The sequence below is a fragment of the Myodes glareolus genome, chromosome 2, assembly GCF_982192425.1.
Source record: "Myodes glareolus chromosome 2, mMyoGla1.1, whole genome shotgun sequence".
In the NCBI taxonomy this organism is placed as follows: domain Eukaryota; kingdom Metazoa; phylum Chordata; class Mammalia; order Rodentia; family Cricetidae; genus Myodes; species Myodes glareolus.
The window spans coordinates 96,843,627-96,865,177 of record NC_142027.1 but is presented as its reverse complement, the minus strand read 5'-3'; the positions used below and the strand labels follow the sequence as shown (position 1 = coordinate 96,865,177).

Genomic DNA, 21,551 nt, shown 5'->3' with positions numbered 1-21,551 from the left:
CTGAAAACATTTGTGACCAAGAATCGGCTTGGATTTCCCCTTTTTGGAAACGCGCTCTGACCAGAGCATGACTTGTAGTTGGACTTTGCCATCGCCCGGAAGCTACCACCCCCGGAACTCCCAAATGAGGTTTCCGGCTTGCAGGCGGCTCCACCGTCCGCCTTCTGTTTGCACCCCCCAAACTTGCCTGCAGTGCTCCCCTCTCCCCTTGGCGTTATTATTGTCCGGGACTCTTGGTGGCGGAGAACCTCTGGGATCTCCGTTCCTGTTTAGGAGCAGGAGCTTCATCTATTTCTCCATTTGACCCAGGACCTGATGGGCAAGCACTGCACTTGGCCTCACCACGAACCATGTATTTTAACATGTAGTTTAATGCCAGTTGAACTGTTCCTTCACCTTTGAAATGAGGATTCAGAAAGTTCAGGCAAAAGCTAATTGGTTTTCTAATTTCAACTTGGTTGTATATTTTCTTTTTGTGGTAAGCGCTTATAAACGTAAAATAATAAAGGTGAAGTCATGAGCGGCTTCACAATGGCTGTCCTGGCTGTACAAAAGATCATCAAGAAATCCAGAGTGGGACTGGGCAAGTTTTTGAGGGGCTACTGTAATCCAGCTGAGTATTTTTATTTCTGAATATATAACAATGTGGTGATTTAATAATGGCAATAAAACAGCTCAGATTGCTGTGAGGAGCATGGAGTCTGCCTTGGGTCCCAGCTCCTGTCTTTCTTAAGTGGGCAAATATGAAAGCTGCCTCTGGCTTCTTGAAAACAAAACAAGATCTCATGTAGCTCAGTATGGACTCAGACTTCTGCTATTACAGGTATGTCACACCATACCTAGCTCTCCCTCGAGTGTTGGCCCAATTACACCGGGACACAGATCTGCAGGTACACGTGTTTTAATTTCAAGGTCATGTTGCAGGGTCTTGCTGGGAAGAGTCCTGAGAGAGGAAACAGGCAGAACCTGTTGTGCCTCTAAAACCAGCTGTCAATAACAGCTGAGGCCTTGGATGGACCATCTTCTGGAGGCAGCAGGAGCCTCTCTGGAGGGGAGGCAGACAGTTGAAGGCTGGCCTTGGGAGGACTCAGATTCCACCCTGGGGGATCCTGGGAAGTTGGAGATTGGCACTTGCCCCCAGGACGTGACCTCTGACCTTGGTGCCCCAGAGGCCTGCCCAAGTCCACCACAGGAGAGCTCAGGATCCTTTCCCTGTGAGCCAAGACATGTCGCCGGTTCTGCAGGAATGAGAGGACGATGAGTCGGGCAGAAGAGGGTAGGCTCCCCATTCTAGGCACCATGAGCAAAGGACACTTGAAAACAGCAATAGAGACTGCTGTGTGTCCCAGCCTGGCACCCAGCAGGGAAATGGACTTGGGCAGGGCAGGAGGGTTTGAGAATTGGGCTCGGGGAAGAAAGGCTCAGAAGAGTCCGTGGGAAGGGCGCGAACACACGTACTTGCTGTGTAGCGTAAACAACCTTGGCGAAGGCAAGAGGGAAAAACAGAAGGCCAAAGAAAGCATGTCATTTATCAGGTCTACTCTGGGTCTTGCGGTGTTTCCACCCTAGGATTTACCCCTGTCAGACAGCCTCAGTAACCCTTGGCCTGTCCCTCGTTCCTGGAAGTTCTCTGTACATGGGTCAAGCTACAGGGAAACTCTCATTGGCACTGTGCTGGGATGCAGTAATGGCTAGTGTCAGTGCCTCCCAGACAGCATGCAGCCCCCACATCTCTGTGTAGGGCATATCCGGGGTATCACTAGCTGTCTTTCCCCTCCTAGACTTAGTCCAAAATTATACTGGTCAGGAGTCCCCGGCTTGGGCTCCACCCCTCAGCACTGGCTCCACTCTGGGGCACACACCTGTTTCCCTTCTGCTCCTGTAATCACATCTGCTGCTAAAGCCTACCCAGGAGCCATGGAAACTGAGTCTACAGGACGGCCACGGGAGCTTGAATAGATCCTACCCAGGACACCCTACACATCCCAAGACCTCCCACACCCGCACTCACTCCACTTCCCGCTTCCGGATGGCTCGACCCGAGGCTAGCACCTCAGCCACCTTGGATACAATGGGATCGTAGTTCATGCTGGCCACAGCAATCACTTCATCACCTCTATAGAGAGAAGGAGCCTGAGGACCACTAGAATGGTCCTTGAAGATCCCAATGCTCTTCTGTCCACCTGGGGTGCTGGGAAGCTCTTGTCCAGGAAAACAGATGTCCCGAGCACCCAGCCCTCTATTGTTCCCAGTACTGTCAGCTGCACGAGAAAGCTCTGGAAGTTCCAGTCCTTGGCACAGTGCAGAGATGGGCCCAGCCTTAGCATCACCCTTTCTCTGCACCAGTATGCTTCTCCTAGTTGTAGAACCCACTTTGGTTTCAACACTTATCTAAAGAGCTATTCAGAAGACACAATATTGTTTGACGGTGGAAGGGTTATTACTGCCTCCTCATCCTTGCAATCCTGGTCGCCTACCCAGCTACCCCTCTGCCCTTCACTTCCCTTTAGCCAAGTCCCTCCTGCTTTGGTAGCACTATGGCCATCCATTCCCAATAGCACTCCCGCTGCCCCACGCTTCCATCGCACCCCATTTCTCTCACTTGGTGTAAAAAGCCACAAACTTCAGCTCTTCCAGATCCCCCTGAATGATGACATCATCGAAGCCTTCTCCGTAGCCTGTGGGAGGAGGGTACCCATGTAAACTGGGGAAGGGAAAAGTCTTCATAGGCTCCCTACTCTGCCCTCTCAACAACCTCCCTACTTTCTCCCCCTTGCCCTCTCTTATCTCTGTTTTTGTTTTTCCAGACAGGGTTTCTCTGTGCAGCCCTGGCTGTCCTGGAACTCACTCTGAAGACAAGGCTGGCCTCAATCTCAGAGATCCAGCTGCCTCTCCCTCCTGAGTGCTTGGCCTAAGGCATTTGCCACCATCATCTGGGTCCTACTCTTTTTTTTTTTTTAAAGTATATTTATTTTGTGAGTATGTGTGCACACACATGCGTATGTGGAGGTCAGAAGACAACTTGCAGGAATTGATTCTCTCCTTCCACTGTGTAGGTCCTGGGAATCAAACAGATCAGTAGCTTGGCAGCAAGAACCCTTACCCACTGAGCAATCTCACCAATCCCCTTCTCCTGAATAGGTCCTAGCTTGCCACCTAAGTCTCAACATTTAGCCCAAACTGGCCTCCAATTCCTGATCTTCCCATTTTAACCTTCAGACTGCTTGGTTATGGTACACAACCACACCTGTACTAAGTCAGCTTGTTTGCCAGTTCTTGGTTCATACTGCACCCAACCCTACACTTAATCCCAAAGGACCTTCAGGCCCTACCCCCTAGCGCTGAAGGCTAATCCCCCATCCCCATTATGGGTTTTAGCTACCCTCTACAGGTTTTTAGTTACCCGCATAGCGGAGGCTCTTGCCAAACATGGCAGTCCACAGATAGGGCACCGTGTTGATCTCCGCCTCCTGTGCCAGCATGTTCTGAGCTGCCACCCGCCCTGAAAGACCCAGGGTGGTTAGAGCCTAACCCTTCCCCTCGCCACCCCAACACTGCCTGTCCTCAGCCCACTCTTGACAGGTACTATTGTTGTCCAGGACTCCCCAAAAAAGGCACCATGTCCAGCCTACAGCCCACCTTTGGATGCAGTTAACTGGTACAGAGGGAACACGGACCCCAAGAGATCCACTTACATTGCTCCTCTTTGATCTGTTGAACATCTGAAAGGCCTACTAGGGTTGTGAACTACTTCACAACTGTGTACACAGAAACTAATCAGACATATCTAACAAGGGACGACAACGCTGGAGCACAAAGGCCAGGAGGAGAAATGGCAGCCCACATGAGGCCTGCGGAATTAGCACGGGTGGCTTTCCACCTCTGAAGCTCCGCCTGACTCATAGCTGGATACACTTAAGCTCAGGACAGCCCTAAGTCCTAATTATACTTGGCCAAGGAGTAGCCTTTGGCTCTCTATTCTCTAGCCGCAGCTTTAGACCTTGAATTTAAACAGATACTGGGTGGGAGATACCATTACTATCTGTCCTCCAGATAATGGCAAAGGAAGAATGAAAGGACGGTAGATGTATGGGGCAAGTTCCCTGTCCAAGACTAGACATCTGGAGGTCTTTTTAAGGCCCTGAAATGATTAACACACTACTATCTGCATCTTCGGGATGACAACCAGGTGGACATAGTCCATGAGGCTCAGGAAACCTGGTGGCTACCAAATGTTCGCGGAGGCAGTTCCATAAACCCACATGAGCCTGGGCTACACAGCGGCCTCTGGGGATTCATAAAGCAACTGAGTGCACAGAGATTACAGCGGTGAGGAGAGACAGGCCCTAAGTGAGAAGTCAGCCAACTAAACAGACCCTTTCTCGAACCCTCTGTGGTGGTTTCTGGTCAAGGGAGAATCCTGCCAAATACATGACCCTGAGAACAAAAAAGGAGAGGACACAGGATTGGAGAGGGCTTTGCCAAGCTAAACGGTATACAGAGGGTCTCTGCAGAGAGGCCTCTGTATGCTGATCACTGGATGGGGCTTGTTAACAAGCCATCACCTAGCCTTGAACTTAAGACCCCAAATCAACGACTGGGAAATGGGCCTGAAGGTGGCTGAGACCCTAGGATGGCCTTCCAGCCCTTAACTTGCCTCAGGGCTGGCCATACCCTGGGCATGAGCCATCTGCCAGTGTGGGATGTTCACTTTCCGATTGTTCCTCCAGGCAAGAGGAAAGGTCACAGCGTCACCGGCAGCAAACACGCCTGGGATGTTGGTCTGCATCATCTGTGGGGAGAGGGCCAGGACTCGGTGGGTGCTACAGGAGCTGACGTGGGCCTCCAGCCATGCCCCACCCAGCACCCTGCCTACGTCATCCAGCCCACCTTGTTGACTGGGATGAAACCTCGGGAATCCAGACCAATGCCACTCTGCCGCAGGAAGCCCGTGGCAGGCACTGCACCTAACAGGACAGAAGCCATGCATCCACACTCTGCTCCCACCTTTCTCCCACCTCATCTCTTTGCCCTTCTTACCTGCCTGCCCAGATCAACCACTCACAGGCTACCCACCTGGGCCTTCATGAATCTTACCCTCTGTGCCTCCATCCGCAGGTGCTTAGCATTTAGCCCCAGGAGTTGTCTGCCCCAGTATGTGGTATAGAACTCCCTGATGAGGATCTACAAGCCATGCTTCTTCAACCCTGTGCTGACATCATCCAGCTTGGCTCCCCCCAAACTACTATGTTATCTGGCACAGGAACCAATCGGAGGCTTATCTGCGTCCTATGTATCAGTTGGTAGCAGTCACCTGCTCTGTGAGGCCTGGACTAAGCCAGGTCCACATCTTTCCCAAGGGTCCTGTAAAGTGGGTACCACTGGGGTCCCATTTTACAGATTTGGAAGGTGAGGCTCAAGTAATGGTCCTAAGTCACTTGAAAGTGTGTATGGCAGCTCTGTTCACTAGCGCCTGCGTGTCTACTTACTCACCAATGCCTACCACGCAGACATCTGCCCGCAGAACCTTGCTGCTCTTCAGGACCACCTCCTGCAGCTGTGGGGAGGGAGTGGATGAGCAAACGGGCACAGTTCCTGAGCCCAGGGAGAGACACAGAGAGCATCCGCGGCGAGAAAAGCCCACCTTGCCCTCCTGAGCCCGCAGCTCCAGAACCTCTGTCTGCATATAGAACTTCACCCGATTGTTTTCAAACATCTGTACAAGCAAGCAGGCACACGGGCAGTGGGTGAGACTATGACCCGGGGCTAGGCTAGTCAATCAGGGTGTCCACAGGCCAGGCACTGGAACAGACTCATCACCTTCATCAGGGCACGACCAACACGTTCCCCTAGGAACCTCCGGAAGGGTGTCTCCTCCAGCTCCACCACAGACACTGAGTGGGCCTTCTCAGTCAGATAGGCAGCCACCTCCATCCCTGGGTGATGAGCAGGGGTGGCAAGGCTGGCACTCTGACACCTAGGGCCAGCACATCCTGGGGAGTGGCCATGGTGGCTAAGCACCACACACATCCCTTGAGGCTACTCACCCAGGAAGCCTGCTCCCACCACAACAGCATTGCGGCCACGGGCGAGCCGCACCACACGATTGGCATCCTCAGGGGTGCGGATAGTGAACACATTCTCCACATCTTTGCCTTTGCAGTTCAGGGTCTTAGGGCTAAGATTTGGAGGTATTAGTGAGGGCCTCCCGTCCTGGCTGATGCCCAGCTACTGAGTGTCTGGTAAAGGCAGAAGACATCCACCTACCTGCTTCCTGGTGCCAGCAGCAGCTTGCTATACTCTAGCTTGAAGCCATCCTTGAACACAGCCTTCTTATTTCTCACATCCACTGTGACCACCTGTAACCCCCGTGGGCAGAGGGAGACCTTGCCACAGGCCTGGGCCTTGCTGCTCACTTCTGAGCTCCAAGATCCCCTGAACCCAGAAGTTAGGCTCCTGTGCAGCAACCACGGGGCAGTCCCCAGTCTGGGCTCCTTTATTTAAACTCCAGGCATCCACTAACCTCTCAAAGCTGTCTCTACACTTCTGAGTCCCACTAGGCCCTCTTGTCTAAACTGGGGTCAGACCATCTTCCCTACCCACCCTGCCAGTAAGAAGGCTCAGTGCTGGTCCCAGGCCTGGACAGAAGGGCTGAGCAATCATCACACCCCAGGGGTACATGTGGCCTCATGTCATTTCTGGTTCCTTTGAAGCGCTTTCCTCTTTTTTATTTTTGTTGTTGTTGTTGTCGTCATTGTTAGTTTTTGCTTTTCAAGACAGGGTTTCTCTGTGTACCCCTGGCTGTCCTGGAACTTGCTCTGTAGACCAGGCTGGCCTCGAACTCACAGAGATCCACCTGCCTCTGCCTCCCAACTCCAGGGATTAAAGGCGTGCGCCAACCAGTGAAGCTTTCTCTTTGCCAGTTTCCACCCTTCCCCTCATACCTGGGCTTCAGTGAGCATCTCGATGCCATAGGCCCGGAAGAACTCCTTAGGCCTCAGGGCCAGCTGTTCAGGCTGTGCATCCAGGGACTGGGGAACATGGTCACGAGTCAAGTCCAGACGATGACTACTCTGTTTCCTTTTTACTTACTTATCTATTTTATTGAGATAGGGTCTCAAGTTTGTAGCTCTGGCTGTCCCGGAACTAGCTATGTAGATCAAACTCACAGAGATCTACCTGCCTCTGCCTCCCAAGTGCTAGAGAGGACACAGAGCCCAGGGAGGGTGAGGTCACTCTGGGTCACATGGGGGCTATAAGACAGAACTCGAGAAACTCAGATCTCTTGAGAGCACCACAGACAAGCCTGGGAGACCGGAGGAAACAGTCAGCTAGACCTCCAGTTAGTGCCAGGCAAGGCTCTACATGGATGCAACAGGGACCTGGAGGAATAAGGGTCCAGGTACTGCCCCATTCCCACCTTGCTGAGCTTGGCCCGGTCATAGGGCAGATGTCGGTCCAGTGTGCAAAGGACGATCCGGTCCGAGAAGCCCTCTTGCCTCAGTGTCTCTGCACACACCAGGCCAGCAGCACCTGAGGGACAGGACCATAGGCCAAGGCCAAGGGCTCTTCCACCCTCCACGCTTCCCCTTTCCTTCATCACCCCCAACACCAACCTGCACCCACTATGAGCACATTGGTGCTACTGCTGTGGCCAGCACTTGGAGAGATACACTTGGCCATCACCTTTGTCCTTCGCTGCAGCTGCAGGGCCTGGGAGTGGTAGGAGGGGGAAGGGCAGCTGGGAGCTTGGTTCCTGAAGCTCCAGCCCAGCCTCTTCTCCACCTGCAATCCCTCATCCCATCCCACACCAGACTCCCTTCCACCACAGGGCTTTGGAACACGCTCCTCTCTAGCCAAGATATCCTCCCGACCTATTCCAAACCCTTCCATCGAACCCGAGTCACCCGGTACCTGCTTGCTTGCCCGAACAGTCACCTTCTCCTTCTCGATCTTCACCTGGGAGGACAGCACAGCATCAGCACCAAACTCTGAGATGCTTCAGTTCTGACTCCACGTCACAGGCTCCCACCCTACCTGGAACTTATGCAGACTGTCCAAGCCTGGGAAGTCCTCTAGGTCCCCAGTGCTGATGTTGAAGCAAGCGCCATGCCAGGGGCAGCGCACACGTCCCCGGGACAGTACACCTACAAGAGGCAAATGAACGCTAGGCTAGAGCCATGCCCAGAGACTGTTCTTTAGGGCTCCATGGGTGCTGGATCCCACTGAACCTCCCCACCCCACCCCCAGGAGACTCCACAAATGGATGAGGGTCCTGGGACCTGCAGGAATCCCTATATAGGCATGGATGATCGTATCCCATCTCCCACGTACCCCGCCCTTGCTCACCTTTAACCAGAGGTGCTCCATAGTGGGGACACTTATGGCCCAGGGCGTGGAATTCCCCATTGTCCTTCACCAGCAACACCTTCCCCCAGCCCAGCTCCACTTCCCGCATCCTGGGGAGGAGTTGTGTTCAGTTAGAGGTCAAGCCAGAAACCAGTCACGTCCTCCTGTAAGCACCTCCTCCCAGGGTCCAGTCTTTGGGACAGCCAGAGCAGCAGAAGCAAAAAGGCTGCACCCAGGGTGCCAAGAGTCACAGTCCACTTCAGACCGCAGCTTCAGCCCGACCCCTCACGTGTGGCCTCTCCCATGCCCTCCACCTCAGGCCCCGCCACCACCCTCGCAGCCTAGCACCCACTGGCCATTCTCGAGGTCCTTGACATGGCAGACAGTAGCCTCCACACAGTCCTGGGGGCTGGGGTAGGGCTGCGCGGTGGGCAGGCGCTCTTCGGCATGGAAGTGGCGGGCTGTGCCATTGCCCTGGTAAGCCCGGGGGCTGCCCTTTCCGCTGGCGGACAGCTCCTCCTTGCCCCGCTCTTTCTCTGGCAGCACCACTTCAATCTTGAGTTCCACTGTGGACAAAGCAGCCATGAGCCCTAACTGGACCAGCTCTGTTCCCTGCCCACAGGTCAAGCAGAGGCCCGCAAGAGATAGCTGGCTCAATTCACTTTTGTATGGTTTCTTCGTGGTGAAGAACCCAGGACCTGCCTCAGGCCAGGCTAGCACTCCACACCGAGCTACAGCCAGCCCAGAAACTTCTATTTTCCCAAGGACAAAACTAGTGAAGGAGTCCTAGAACACAGCTCTTCACAGCAGAGCCGTCTCCTCCAGAGGCGGAAGGGAAGAACCTGCGTGCCTCACTCATCTATCTGAAGACGGCAACGACGACGTCCCTGCTCACAGTTAGTGTCTCTGGGCAAGGAGAAGCGGAGTTCACTGGGGATAGTGGCTCACACGGGTAGTGACGGCACTCCAGAGGCTGAACGGGACTTTCATGAGTCCCAGACCAGCCTAGGAAACAAAGTGAGACCCTACATCAAAAACCAAGAAGGGCAGGAGGGTGGGGACAAGAATCACGGTCCTTGGAACTTTCCCATTAGCTGTGAATATGTTTTGCCATGTTTTAGGGGTTTTGTTTGTTTCTTAGACAGTCTTGTATAGCTGGACTATATACTATCTACTATAGCCTCAAATTCAATACAGCGCTGACGACAGCATTGAATTCTTGATCCTCCTGCTTCGCCTCTCCAGCGAAGGCAGACACTACCTATTCCAGTTTGGAAAGTTTATTCTTTTCAAAATTAAAAATAAAAAAGGGGGGGGCTGGAGAGATGGCTCAGTGGTTAAGAGCACTGGCTGTTCTTGCAGAGGACTCAGGTTCAATTCCCAGCTCCCACATGGCAGCTCGCAACTGTCTGTAACTCCAGGATCCAGCACCCGCACACAGATATACATGCAGGCAAAACACCAGTGCACACAAAATAAATATAATTAAAAAAAAAATTTAAAAAAAAATGACTGCCTAGGGCTGGAGAGTTGGCTCAGTGATTAAGAGCACCTCTTGCTGATGCATGGGACCCGGGTTCAATTTCCAGTGCCGCATGGAGGCTCACCACCTCCTCAGGCACCAGGCACGAATGTGGGGCAAAGATGTACATGCAGGCAAAACACTTAGACACACAAAACAGTAAAAGTAAATCTAAAAGGAAAACGGTGTCTACTGCACAGTGGACAGAGCTTGTGAAGCATGCACGGGCTCTAGATTCCATCCGCAGAACTGCAGTAACAATAAGATAAATTAATTGTGTAAAAGCCAGAACAAAGCAGAGTAGTGTACACCTGTGATCCCAATACCTAGCAGGTGAAAACAGGAGGGTCAGGAATGTAAGGTCCTCCTCAGACACAGAATGAGTCGAATCCACCCTGCGGGGGAAGTGTACTCAGGGAACGGCACGCCTTGGTGGCAGAATGACTTGCACAGGTGAAGCCTGGAATCAACGTTCTTAATACCACAAAAAGGGAGGTAAAGTACAGGATATGATTTCAACTTCTTTACCTCTAAAAATTTTTTAAATAATTATTTACTTATGTATGTGGATGTTTTATATATGTGTTTGTCTGCACACCAAAAGAGAGCATTGGATCCCATGTGACTACAGCCACAGACAATCTGCCATGTGAGTGCTAGGAACTGAACCTGGCTCCTCTGGAAGAGCAGCCAGTGCTGGCCCACCTCTTCAGTCCCTTATATATGCTTTAAAATTATTTATGTATATGGGTGTTTTGCCTGCATGTATGTCTGAGCGCCATGTGTGAGCCTGGTAGTCACAGAGACCAGAAGAGGGCAATAGATTCTCCTAGCTCTGGAGTTACAACCAGTTATGAGCTGCCATGTGGGAATTGGGAATCAAACCTGGTTCTTCTGGAAGAGCAGCCATCTCTCCAGCCCCAGTTTCAATTTTAATCTGTCTGTCTGTCTGTCTGTCTGTCTTGGTTTTATTTTGTTGAGACAGGGTTTCTTTGTGTAGCCCTGGCTGTCCTGGAATTCACTCTGTAGACCAGGCTGGCCTTGAACTCACAGAGGTCTGCCTGCCTCTGCCTCCCGAGTGCTGGATTAAAGACATGCACCACCACTGTGTGGACTTCGATTTTTTGTTTTGTTTTGGTTTTTCAAGACAGGGTTTCTCTGTGTGTAGCCCTTCAGCTTCATTCTATAGCTAGATCCATCGGTTTAGAATTCATTCAGCATTTACCAAACCCCAACTGGATGACGTCTCTGTGGACAGGGTCTGGAGCCCTGACAGTGAAGTCACCGAGGGTACTTATGGCAGCACAGAGAAGCAGGCCCGTGGTTAGCGCGCAGAGGTTGCACAGTGTCTGCGGGGCCTACACCAGGCCAGCAGCAGGAGGTAGCAGTGGACTGGCGTTTTCTTCTTTAAACTTTTCTGCATTTCCCGAAATTCCCATGAAATGCCTGGGGTATTTTTTTTTTTAATTACAAGGGAACAATAAACAGAATTTTGAGCAGCCATAATCCGGTCTCCTGGGCTGTTACCGTAGGGAGGAGGCCGGGGAGGAGGAAGCTAAGCCCCTGGCACAGCATGAGCTATGGCAGGAGCAGGTGGCTCCTCTTTCCAGCCTCCAGGCATCAAAGCTTTCTTTTCTGCTTTTACCTCTGAACCCCTTGACCTCAGACCCAGAAATAAAGGTTACAAGGACCAGCCTGGCTGCTGAGTCACACTGCCTGGCCCATGTTTGTACTCGTTGCTACCCGGGACCCCTGTCCCTCCAACAGTGATTCGCTCACACTCAGGTACAGTTCCCATGGTTTCATCCTCCTGGCACTGTAGGCCCTGAATGGGTCCTTGATCTTTGCATGCTGGGTCAAGTCCCCCTCCATATCCAGGCATCCCAGCCTCCCACTCAGGCCCAGCTGTTGCAGGGGACAAAGGCAATCAGCAGACTGGACATGGTGGAGAGGACACAGCCACACTGCAGAGGCTGTCGCGTGGGGGTAGGGATGGGGACTAACACGCTTTATGTAATGGTGTTAGAATGTTTTCGGAAGAATTAAGAAGAAAAATATGTCAGGCTCAGCTGACATCAGCCGTGAGAACTGTGGGAGTCCACAGGAACAGTCTTGGAGAGCCTCCAAGCCAGGCTGTTAGTCTTTCCTCCTTCCAGAAAGCTCCAAGGCATGCTCACTGACGTTCTCCTGGGGAGTCATTAAGTCAGGAGAAGCAGCAAATGGAAGACTAGGTAGAGGACTCTGCTTACCCAAAGAGCCGGGTCGACACCAATCCCATGAGCCATCAGCCCCCCAGACACTGTCATCACCTCCTGGGCCTCAGGATACTTGATTCACATGGCAGAGACCATTGATAGGGTCACACTTAGTTCTGTCTTCAGCATCACAGGAGAGGGACACACTGTCAGGAGTGTGTAGTGACTGACACCTGTCAGGAGTAGTGACTGATACCTGTAATTGCAGCACTTGGGAGCCTGAGGCAGAGAATTGTCATGAGCTCTGGGCTAGCCTGGGCTTCATAGTGAATTCCGGTTGAGCATGGGTTTAAAAGGGGGCTAGGAAAAAATGAAGGGCACTTTTCCATTTGCTGATGATGTATGTAACAAGAACAAAAATTCCATTTTTGAAACCACAGTAGTGGTTTTCAGGTCTTTTATTTGTTTTGGTTTGCTTTTTGTGCCAGGGATTGAACCAGGCCTCTCACATACTCTACTGAGCTACACATACAAATCCTGGGAAAAGAGATCTGTCAACTAGCTTTGAGCTTTCTGGCAAACATGGTAAAAAAGCAAATGTCTAATAAAAGGCAGATAGGCCCGGCTGCGGTGGTGCATGTCTTTAATCCTAGCACTCGGGAAGCAGAGGCAGATCTGTGAGTTTGAGGCCAGCCTGGGCTAGAGAGTGTGTTCCAGGACAGGTTCCAAAACTACAGAGAAACCTTGGCTTGAAAAGCCAACAAAACAAAACAACAGGCAGCTAGATAGACCAGGAGAACTGTACTTCCTATTAGTTTCTTTTTAATAGTGTGTGGATGGACACTCAGGACAGCGGAGACGTCTGTGTGTGCGGGCTTTAATAGTGTGTGATGGGCACTCAGGATGGGGAGACGTCTGCGTGTGCGTGCTTTAATAGTGTGTGATGGGCACTCAGGATGGGGAGACGTCTGCGTGTGCATGCTTTAATAGTGTGTGATGGGCACTCAGGATGGGGAGACGTCTGCGTGTGCGTGCTTTAATAGTGTGTGATGGGCACTCAGGATGGGGAGATGTCTGTGTGTGCGTGCTTTAATAGTGTGTGATGGGCACTCAGGATGGGGAGACGTCTGCGTGTGCGTGCTTTAATAGTGTGTGATGGGCACTCAGGATGGGGAGATGTCTGCGTGTACGTGCTTTAATAGTGTGTGATGGGCACTCAGGATGGGGAGATGTCTGTGTGTGCGTGCTTTAATAGTGTGTGATGGGCACTCAGGATGGGGAGATGTCTGTGTGTGCGTGCTTTAGGGAATATGGGGGATGTACACACATGTCTGTATGTGCATGTGAAGGCCAGGAGCTGATGTCAGGAATCTTTCTGTCATTTTCTATCTCTCCTCCTCCTCTCTCTCTCTCTCTCTTTTGATACAGGCTCTTTCACTGAACCCAGGCTCCAGTGATTGGCTACCTGGCTACATTGCCTGTCTCCTCCAACCCCCAATACTAAGGGGTATGAACCACCACATCTTGCTTTTATGTGGGTTCTGGGGATTCGAACCCAGGCCCTGATGCTTGTGTAGTGGGTATTTTATTTACTGAGCCATCATCTCAGGTCACTTGCTACCAGTTATGACATAGGGAAGAAACTGGTGTAAAGTCTTAGGAAGAATAAAGAACTGCCAGACATGGTGTTGGGTACCTTTAACCCCAGCACTCAGGAGGAAGGGCAGCAGATCTTTGTGAGTTCGAAGTCAGTCTGGTCCACTGAGCAAGTTCCGGGCCAGCCAGGGCTATGCTGAGAAACCCTGTCTCAAGAACAAAAACCCTCCAGAACACGACAGGAGGGACTCAGGAGGTAAATGCTGACAACACTAAGACACTGCCCTGAAGTACAGCAAAGGAGAAAATTTGCACAAAGGTTTTCTACGTTCACAATCCCTGACTTCAAACTCTACTACAGAGCTACAGTACCGAAAATAGCCTGGTATTGGCATAAGAACAGACAGAAGAACCAATGGAACCAAAAAGAAGACCCGGATATTAATCCACACACCTTTGAACACCTGATTTTTGACAAGAAAGCAAAAAATATCAAATGGAAAAAAGAAAGCATATTTAACAAATGCTGCTGACATAATTGGATATCAACATGTAGAAGAATGAAAATAGACCCACATCTATCACCGTACACAAAACTCAAGTCCAAATGGATCAAAGACCTTGACATAAAGTCAGCCACACTGAACCTTATAGAAGAGAAAGTGGGAAGTACACTTGAACACGGCACAGGAGACCACTTCCTAAATATAACCCCAGATACTGAGAGAAACAATTAATAAATGGGACCTCCTGAAACTGAAAAGGTCAATAAGACAAAATGACAGCCTACAGAATGGGAAATTATCTTCACTAATCCCACATCAGACAAAAGCCAGATCTCCAAAATATATAAAAAAACTCAAGAAATTGTTACCAAAAGAACAGATAATCCAATTTAAAAAAAATGTAGTACAGATCTAAACAGAGAATTCTCAACAGAGGAATCTAAAGTAGCTGAAAGACACTTAAGGAAATGTTCAACATCCTTAGTCATCAGAGAAATGCAAATCAAAACAACTCTGAGATTCCATCTTACACCTGAAAGAATGGCCAAGATCAAAAACACTGATGACAACTTATGCTGGAGAGGTTGTGGGGTAAAGAGAATACTTCTGCATTGCTGGTGGGAATGCAAGCGGGTACAAGCCCTTCGGATCTCAGTGTGGCGACTTTTCAGAAAATTAGGAAACAACCTTCCTCAAGACCCAGTAATACCACTTTTGGGTATATATCCAAAGGATGCTCAATCGTGCCACAAGGACATGTGCTCAACTACATTAGTAGCAGCTTTGCTTGTCATAGAACCTGGAAAGAACCTAAATGCCCCTCAATCAAAGAATGGATAAGGAAAATGTGGTACACTTACACAATGGAGTACTACACAGCAGAAAAAAATAATGATATCTTGAATTTTGCAGGCAAATGGACGGAGCTAGAAAACATTATTTTGAGTGAGGTAACCCAGACACAGAAAGACAATTATCACATGTACTCACTCATAGGTGGTTTTTCAACATAAAGCAAAGAAAGCCAGCCTACAAACCACAATCCCAGAGAACTTAGACAACAATGAGGACACTAAGAGAGACTTACATAGATCTAATCTACATGGGAAGTAGAAAAAGACAAGATCTCCTGAGTAAATTGGGAGCATGGGGACTTTGGGGGAGGGTTGAAGGGGAGGGGAGAGGAGAGGCAGGGAAGGGAGCAGATACAAATGTAGAGTTCAATAAAAATCAATTAAAAAATTTTCTATGTGTACTGGTCTCATCATAGCCCCTGCTGACTGCTGCTAAGTGCCCATGTCCCACACGCACGCCCACATCCTGAAACTTCCTGAGCCTCAGCCCTGACTGGAGCCTGAGTCTGTGGCTGCAACCAGAATCCACCTCAGAGAGGAAGGAACACAATCACACCTGCGAGTACTTCATGCCAGGCTCAGAGGCCAGCACAGTCACCCCGTTTTCTACATGAGGACATGGCGGACCAGAGAGGGGGTAATCAGGTCCTGGTCACACAGGTAGGAGGTTAAAAAGTCCAACTTTTACCATTGTCTCTGAGTAGTAAGTCTATGGTCTCAATGCCACTTTGAGACCAGCCCGAGAAACACAGTAACATTCTGGGGAAAGGGAATGACAGATGTAGCCAGCTGTTGAAGGTTCCCACCACCACCACAAAGCCACCCACAGCCAGACCTTCACCAGCTCAAAATGTGTCCCCTCAAGTTGTAAGCCAAGATCAGTTTCTCTTCCTTTAAAATACAAAGCTTTAAAAACATAAACTGGGTGTGATGAGCAAGGTCTGTGAGGCCGGCCTGTGGGATGCTCACAGCACTGGGCTGGCTTAGTCTATACAGTGAAGTCTATGTCATTGAGAGCTACATAGTACAACTATGGCTTTTTTAAAAAGGGGGGTGGTGACCCAGGCAGTGGTGGCACACACCTTTAATCCCAGCACTTGGGAGGCAGAGGCAGGTGAATCTCTGTGAGTTTGAGGCCAGCCTGGTCAACAGAGCAAGTTCCAGGACAGGCTCCAAAGCTATAGAACAATCCTGTTTCGAAAAACAAAACAAAACAAAAACCCCCAAAACAAACAAATCAAAAACCAAAAGGGGGAGGGTGGTAACTCAGAGGTCAAGAGTATTTGCTGCTTTTGCAGAGGACCCAGGCTTGATTTCCAGCACCCACACCATGCATACTCCAGTTTCAGGAGTTAGACGCCCTCTTCTGGCCTCCACAGGCACTGCACATATGCATACATGCAGGCAAAACACTCACATACATAAAATAAAAAGAGCCAGGCGTGGTGGTGCACACCTTTAATCCTAGCACTCAGGAGGCAGAAGCAGATGGATCTCTGAGTTCAAGGCCAGCCTGGTCAACAGAGCAAGTTCCAGGACAGCCAAGGCTGCTACACAAAAACCAAATAAGTAAATAAATAAATAGATCCTTTTTTAAAAAGCAAGCAAACAAACAAAACAAAAGCAGAGCTAGAGCACATACTGTTCCTCCAGAGTTTGAGATCCAGCACGCAAATCAGGTGGCTCCCAACAGCCTATAACCCTATCCAAGGGGGTTTGATTCTTCTGACGTCTGCACGCACCTGCACTTACGTACATACGCAAACACACCCACACACCCACCCCACTGACTCCACCCAATTTAAAATAATAAAAGTAAGTTTAAAAAAATCAAAAAAGAACTATGACTTATAGCTTAGCTGGCAAAGTGCTTGCCTAGCATTCCCAAAGCCTGAGTTCTATACCTAGTACCAAATATAACTAATGGTTAATGGTACAGTCCTGTAATTCCAGGATTAAGGGAGTGGAGGTAGGAGAATCACAAGTTCAAGATCATCTTCAACTCCATAAAGAGTTTCAGGCCAGCCTGGGCTATATGAGATCTTGCCTTAAAAAAAGTCACATAACAAAGCAGCAGACAAGGGATGGGTCAGGGGACAGTGGCTAGCTCTAAATCTGAAGTCTGCGAGTCAGGGGTCCCTCTTAGGCCAGCTCTTTGGGGTTATTTAAAAGAAACTATAGATGATGTCTTGTTTCTTTGGGCTCCTGCCAGCCAAGCAGTCCCACAGGTACCCAGTATGTGACTCACGTGGAATCTTGCTGGCACATCCCTGTCCACTCCGAGAAGGGGCACAAAAACAGTGGGTACCTGTGGCAGAGGCTGGGGGACCTGGTCCAGACTCAGGCAAGGAAGGACAGCTCCTGCCACCACGACCAGTGGGTCACAGCTCTGCCTCCTCCCCCAAGTCCTACCGCAGACCCAAGAAAGGGAGAAAAGTCTTCTGAGTCCCAAGGTAACCGAGCTGACGGGTATCAGGTAAGGAAAGCTACACAAGCTGGCAGAGTGAGCCAGCCAGGGCAAGCTGGGTAGGGGTGGGTGGAACACTGCCTGGGCTCTGAAGCCCTCAGGTTTGTATCCTGTCATGGTGACAGGTCCTGCTTCCTGGAGGTTATGACTAGGGAAGAAGGAATGTGTGGTCTGGGGGAGAAACTCAAAGACTTGAGTCTGGTGTCAGGGCAGATTCCAAGTTCTCTCCTACCTCAGAATAACCCTATCTGGCTGGGGCTTCTAGGGCTCGGTAGGGCCAGGATTTCCTATATAAACAGAGGAGAAAAGGGCACAATCGTGCATGCCTTTAAGCCTAGCACTTGCAAGGCACAGGCAGGAGGATATCTGTAAGTTTGAGATCAGCCTGGTCTACATAGTGAGACCCTGTCTCAAAAAACAAAAACTCAAATAGACAAAAATAAAAAAAAAAAAAGAAACAGAAAAAGGAGCTGAGGCCCAGAGATGACATCGGCTATCACCACGACGAGGCGAAGAGACCCGCCCATCATACCCTACCAACTGCTTTGAAAGGTCAGTGTCAGGTCCATTTTACAGAGAGGGAAACAGCCTCACACTGCGGCTAAGAATATTCCTAGAGCCTCTCTTCTCGAGCGATGGAGGAAGTAGCCCCTTCTCCAACTTTCCAGATTCCACTTTCTAAGAGGGATCGACTGTGGTCCCCACCACCAACACACGAAGCCCCAAATAAAGAGGGGCTGCCATGGGAGAGTCCAGGAGAGCCTTCCTAGGCCTTCACCCCTCTTGCCTACAGCGCATTAACATTCTGGGCTCCTGCCTAGCCTGACCTACTTTGGAGGTTGGTGGAGTGCAGAGAGGGAGGGGGAGGCTGTCAGAGAAGGGGAGGTACCTGGCTTGGGCTTGGAGAAGCAGCCGCCCATGGTGAATGGCCTGAGATCTGGCCTGGTTGGCGGGAGCACAGATGGCAGGCTGTCCGGCTGTCCAAGGTCTACGATGTCCCCTGAAGGACTGGACCCCCTGTGGTCCTCAGAGACGCTGGAGCTGCCATGCCAGCTGGACAGCTTTAGGGCCTGCAGGTGAGAGGGGACATTGGTGCAGGTGTGGATGCTGATGAAGGTGTGGGTAGAGTCAGAGGCATCTTTGGTGGCAGCGGGGAGGGGAGCCCTGGAAGAGTCCTACGTGGGGAGCTCAGAACTTGGATGTGGGTACTCTGAAGCATCTGTCTCCCTTTGAGGTTTCCAGGCATAGGAACCTCACACTCCCTTTATCTTAGGGCCCTAGTGTCTGTCACTCTCCAAGTAGCCGACAGCTGCAGAGACCTGACCCCAGACTTCCCCTCTCTCCCCCAGGAGAGACTCTGGGACTCTCCATTTTCCTAGGAAAGTCCTCCAAGTCTGCACCAAATCCTAGGAACCAGAGTCCTCTTCCTCCAATGGGAATGACAAGGGTCTTGTCCCAGGCTTGGCCACTACCCTGACTAGCAACCCCTAGTCACCTACCTCCTTCCAAGGGAGCCACTGCTCCTTGCTCCCAGCCCAGCAATGGAGACAGACTACTGGGTGTTGGACTGCAGGGCAGGGAGGGCCAGGGTCCAGGAGGGTATGGCCCTCCTTCTAGCGTGAGTCGTGGCCAGGAGGGGGCTGTGGGTGTGAGGCTAGGCCAAGCCACTGGTCCCCTGGGAAACCCAGCTCTGTGGGGAAAAGAGCGGGCAGCCAGCCCAGGACTGATGGGGTTGGGGAAGAGAGAGACCGACCACACAGCTCTGCCTTGTGCCCAGCAGTGATGAATGCCCCGACCCCCATGCTAGCTGTGTACTGCCGAGGTCACGCCCCACAGAAGGTAGAAAGATTGTGGTTCCAGGTCTCATCACTGTCAAGCAGCAGGTCGGGTATCTGTGTGGTCCCCCCACTCCCACCCTAATAACTCCTACGATGAGCAGGGTTCTCGGAGGTCCCCAGATCACTCTAAGATTGCAAACTGGAGGCCAAGAGTACTTGATAAACAGATCACTGCGGCCACGTGTCCTCCTGCACAGGTGGGCCTTTCGGAAGACGTGGACTCTGGAAGGCTCAGGACAAAGGTGTAACTACCCTGTTTACAACTGACCTCTCCACATTCTATCAGCAGTCAGGCCCATTCACCTCACCTAGAAATTCTTCCTCAAGTCTACACTAAAGGGGTGCTGAGACTGACTTTGTTTGCCCAGACCCCAGGAAGGGACTGGGGACCAAGAAGGAGGGAAAGGCCCAGTCACTGCTGGCTCCTGATGGTAGCAGCAAATACAGGTGAGGAGGAGCCCAAAGCCACGTAGGTGCGCCCTTCCCCCCTGGCACCAAGGCATGTCTATAAAACTCAGTTGCCAGTTGCCCTACTTGCCCTCTTCCTGGGAACCAGAGAGCCCTTTCTGAGGTCCTGGTTTCCCCTGTGCCTAACTCGGCCCACTTCCTTCCTGCCTGGTTTTAGACCTCACCTGTTTGGGCCTGAGGTCCTACAAACAGACTGACTTTTGACCCTGGGGTCCAAGCCAGCTGTTCACTCCCTTCCCAGGTGCCCAGGAGTTTACTCGTGGGGCCTCAGGCCTAGCGGGAAATTTGGTGGGGACCAGGCCTTCCACCTATGATGTGCTAGGCCAACTTGGGGCCAGCCATCCCAACTCAAAGGCAAAGTTACTTGGGCCTGCAGGGAGAGACCTCTGCATGTTGCTGCCCCGAAAAGTTCTAACCCTGCCTGCTACACACTCCGCATTATAAGCTTGCATCCATGTCCCAAGAACTCCAGCAACCTGAAGCAGGTTCTGAGCTACCCCACCTCACAGAGGTTCCCCGGTCCTCCGCATGGCCCCCAGGACCCTGCTGGAAACAGGTCAGCCCAAAACCTGCTACTTTTGCCCATCCAGGTCCCTCTCTTCGCTCCTGGTGTGTGCTGGGTGGGAGGTCGGGTTTTTTTTTCTGCCTAGCCTAGGCCCTCTGTGGCTTCAGGTGCCCTGGGGACTGCTGCCTTGGAGCGCCTCAGCTTGTGATTCACATTTAGGGGGGGGGGTGCTGACGCCAACGTCCTGTCCACTCTCCCTGCCTTGGCACGTGCAATTTTCTCGGTCTGGGAAGCCTTTTCCAGCACCCTTACCGGCTTCTTTGCGACTCCCTTGCCAAACGCAGCCGACAACCAACCGACCAGCACAAGGTGGGGGACTCCAGGCAGCCGAAAGGGGTGCTGGGGAGCAGCAGCAAGGATCGGGGTCGCTCCAGCCTCCTGAGTGCCCAACTCGACCGCCAGGGTAGAGACGGGCTAGCGCGCAAGGCAAGGGCGCGGGGCGCGTGCGAGACAGAGCCAGGCGCGCTCACCTGGCTCGGTGGACGCGGGCGGGCAGGCTAGCGGGCGAGCAGGCGGACAGGCGCTCGGGATCCGAGCCCGGCTGCGGCCGGCCTGCAGGGCGGAGCGGGCGGGGGCGGGGCTGGCGCTGCGGCTACACTGCGGGCCCCGAGCCCGAGGCGTCTGCCCCGCCCCGCAGCAAAGTAGGGTCAACGTCAAGCTTCCAGCCACCTGCCGAGAGGGAGAAAGAGAGGGCAGCCGGGCTGCATCTGAGTCACCCTGAGACCCCCCAGAGACACTGCGCACAGGGTGTGGGTCACCAAACCATCCTTGTTCGGCGGGGGCCGGGTGAGGTTAAATTTCTGGATGAAATGTCCCAGAAGAAAACACAAGCCATGACCCTCCTAGCTCTCCTAGATCTTACCACACTCGCACACATGTCACGTTTTATTACATTTTCTTTTCCCAACCTGTTAGTATTTGAGGAGAAGTTCCCGGGAGTCGTCATGGTGCCCTCCCTCCCTGAAGCCATGGCCTGCCTGCCCAGGTCGGAGTACCACTTTTTCTGGATGTTTCAACTGTCTTTCTCAGCCCATCTCATTCCGTCTCTGAGCCTCTGTGGTCACCTAGTGGTTGTTCCTCTAGAACTATAGCCAGTGGTAGTACTTCAGGGAAGTATTTCTGTTATTGCTAAATACATGGGCTCACAGGCCTGCTGGGAGTAAGCGGTGTTCGCCTGCTCCTTCCCAATCC

The 21,551-nt window shown here is 51.7% G+C and overlaps 1 protein-coding gene across 3 annotated transcripts; it reads right to left on the bottom strand.

Annotated features, from left to right (window-relative positions):
• Positions 1-885: 885 nt before the first annotated feature.
• On the bottom strand, positions 886-20,901 carry Aifm3 (AIF family member 3). 3 transcript variants are annotated; one of them, XM_085684489.2, is made up of 22 exons: positions 20,613-20,901; positions 18,989-19,179; positions 18,379-18,559; positions 8,702-8,915; positions 8,350-8,459; positions 8,038-8,147; positions 7,915-7,959; positions 7,617-7,713; positions 7,421-7,533; positions 6,945-7,031; positions 6,268-6,359; positions 6,048-6,178; positions 5,821-5,936; positions 5,645-5,716; positions 5,494-5,557; positions 4,891-4,967; positions 4,675-4,792; positions 3,404-3,502; positions 2,603-2,678; positions 2,012-2,116; positions 1,459-1,479; positions 886-1,238 (listed from the first exon to the last, which is right to left on the bottom strand). In XM_085684489.2, exons 3-22 carry the CDS (start codon positions 18,407-18,409, stop codon positions 1,199-1,201), a joined length of 1,818 nt encoding a protein of 605 aa, XP_085540615.2. In that variant the 5' UTR covers positions 18,410-18,559; positions 18,989-19,179; positions 20,613-20,901; the 3' UTR covers positions 886-1,198. The 3 variants fall into 3 exon arrangements, with proteins under 3 accessions (XP_085540615.2, XP_085540619.1, XP_048308327.2); XM_085684493.2 differs by lacking the exon at positions 1,459-1,479 and having other exon boundaries at positions 20,613-20,898; XM_048452370.3 differs by lacking the exon at positions 18,989-19,179 and having other exon boundaries at positions 20,613-20,768.
• Between the last annotated feature and the right edge of the window lie 650 nt (positions 20,902-21,551).

Bases quoted from the DNA above. Each gene is read 5' to 3' on its own strand.
- Aifm3 (XM_085684489.2), bottom strand. From the start codon at position 18,409: ATGGGCGGCTGCTTCTCCAAGCCCAAGCCAG. The intron at 8,460-8,701 runs GTGGGTGCTAGG...ACTCCTCCCCAG, and splicing joins AAGGACCTCGAGAATGGCCA to GATGCGGGAAGTGGAGCTGG. The intron at 2,117-2,602 runs GTGAGAGAAATG...TTCTCTCTATAG, and splicing joins TTTGTGGCTTTTTACACCAA to AGGTGATGAAGTGATTGCTG.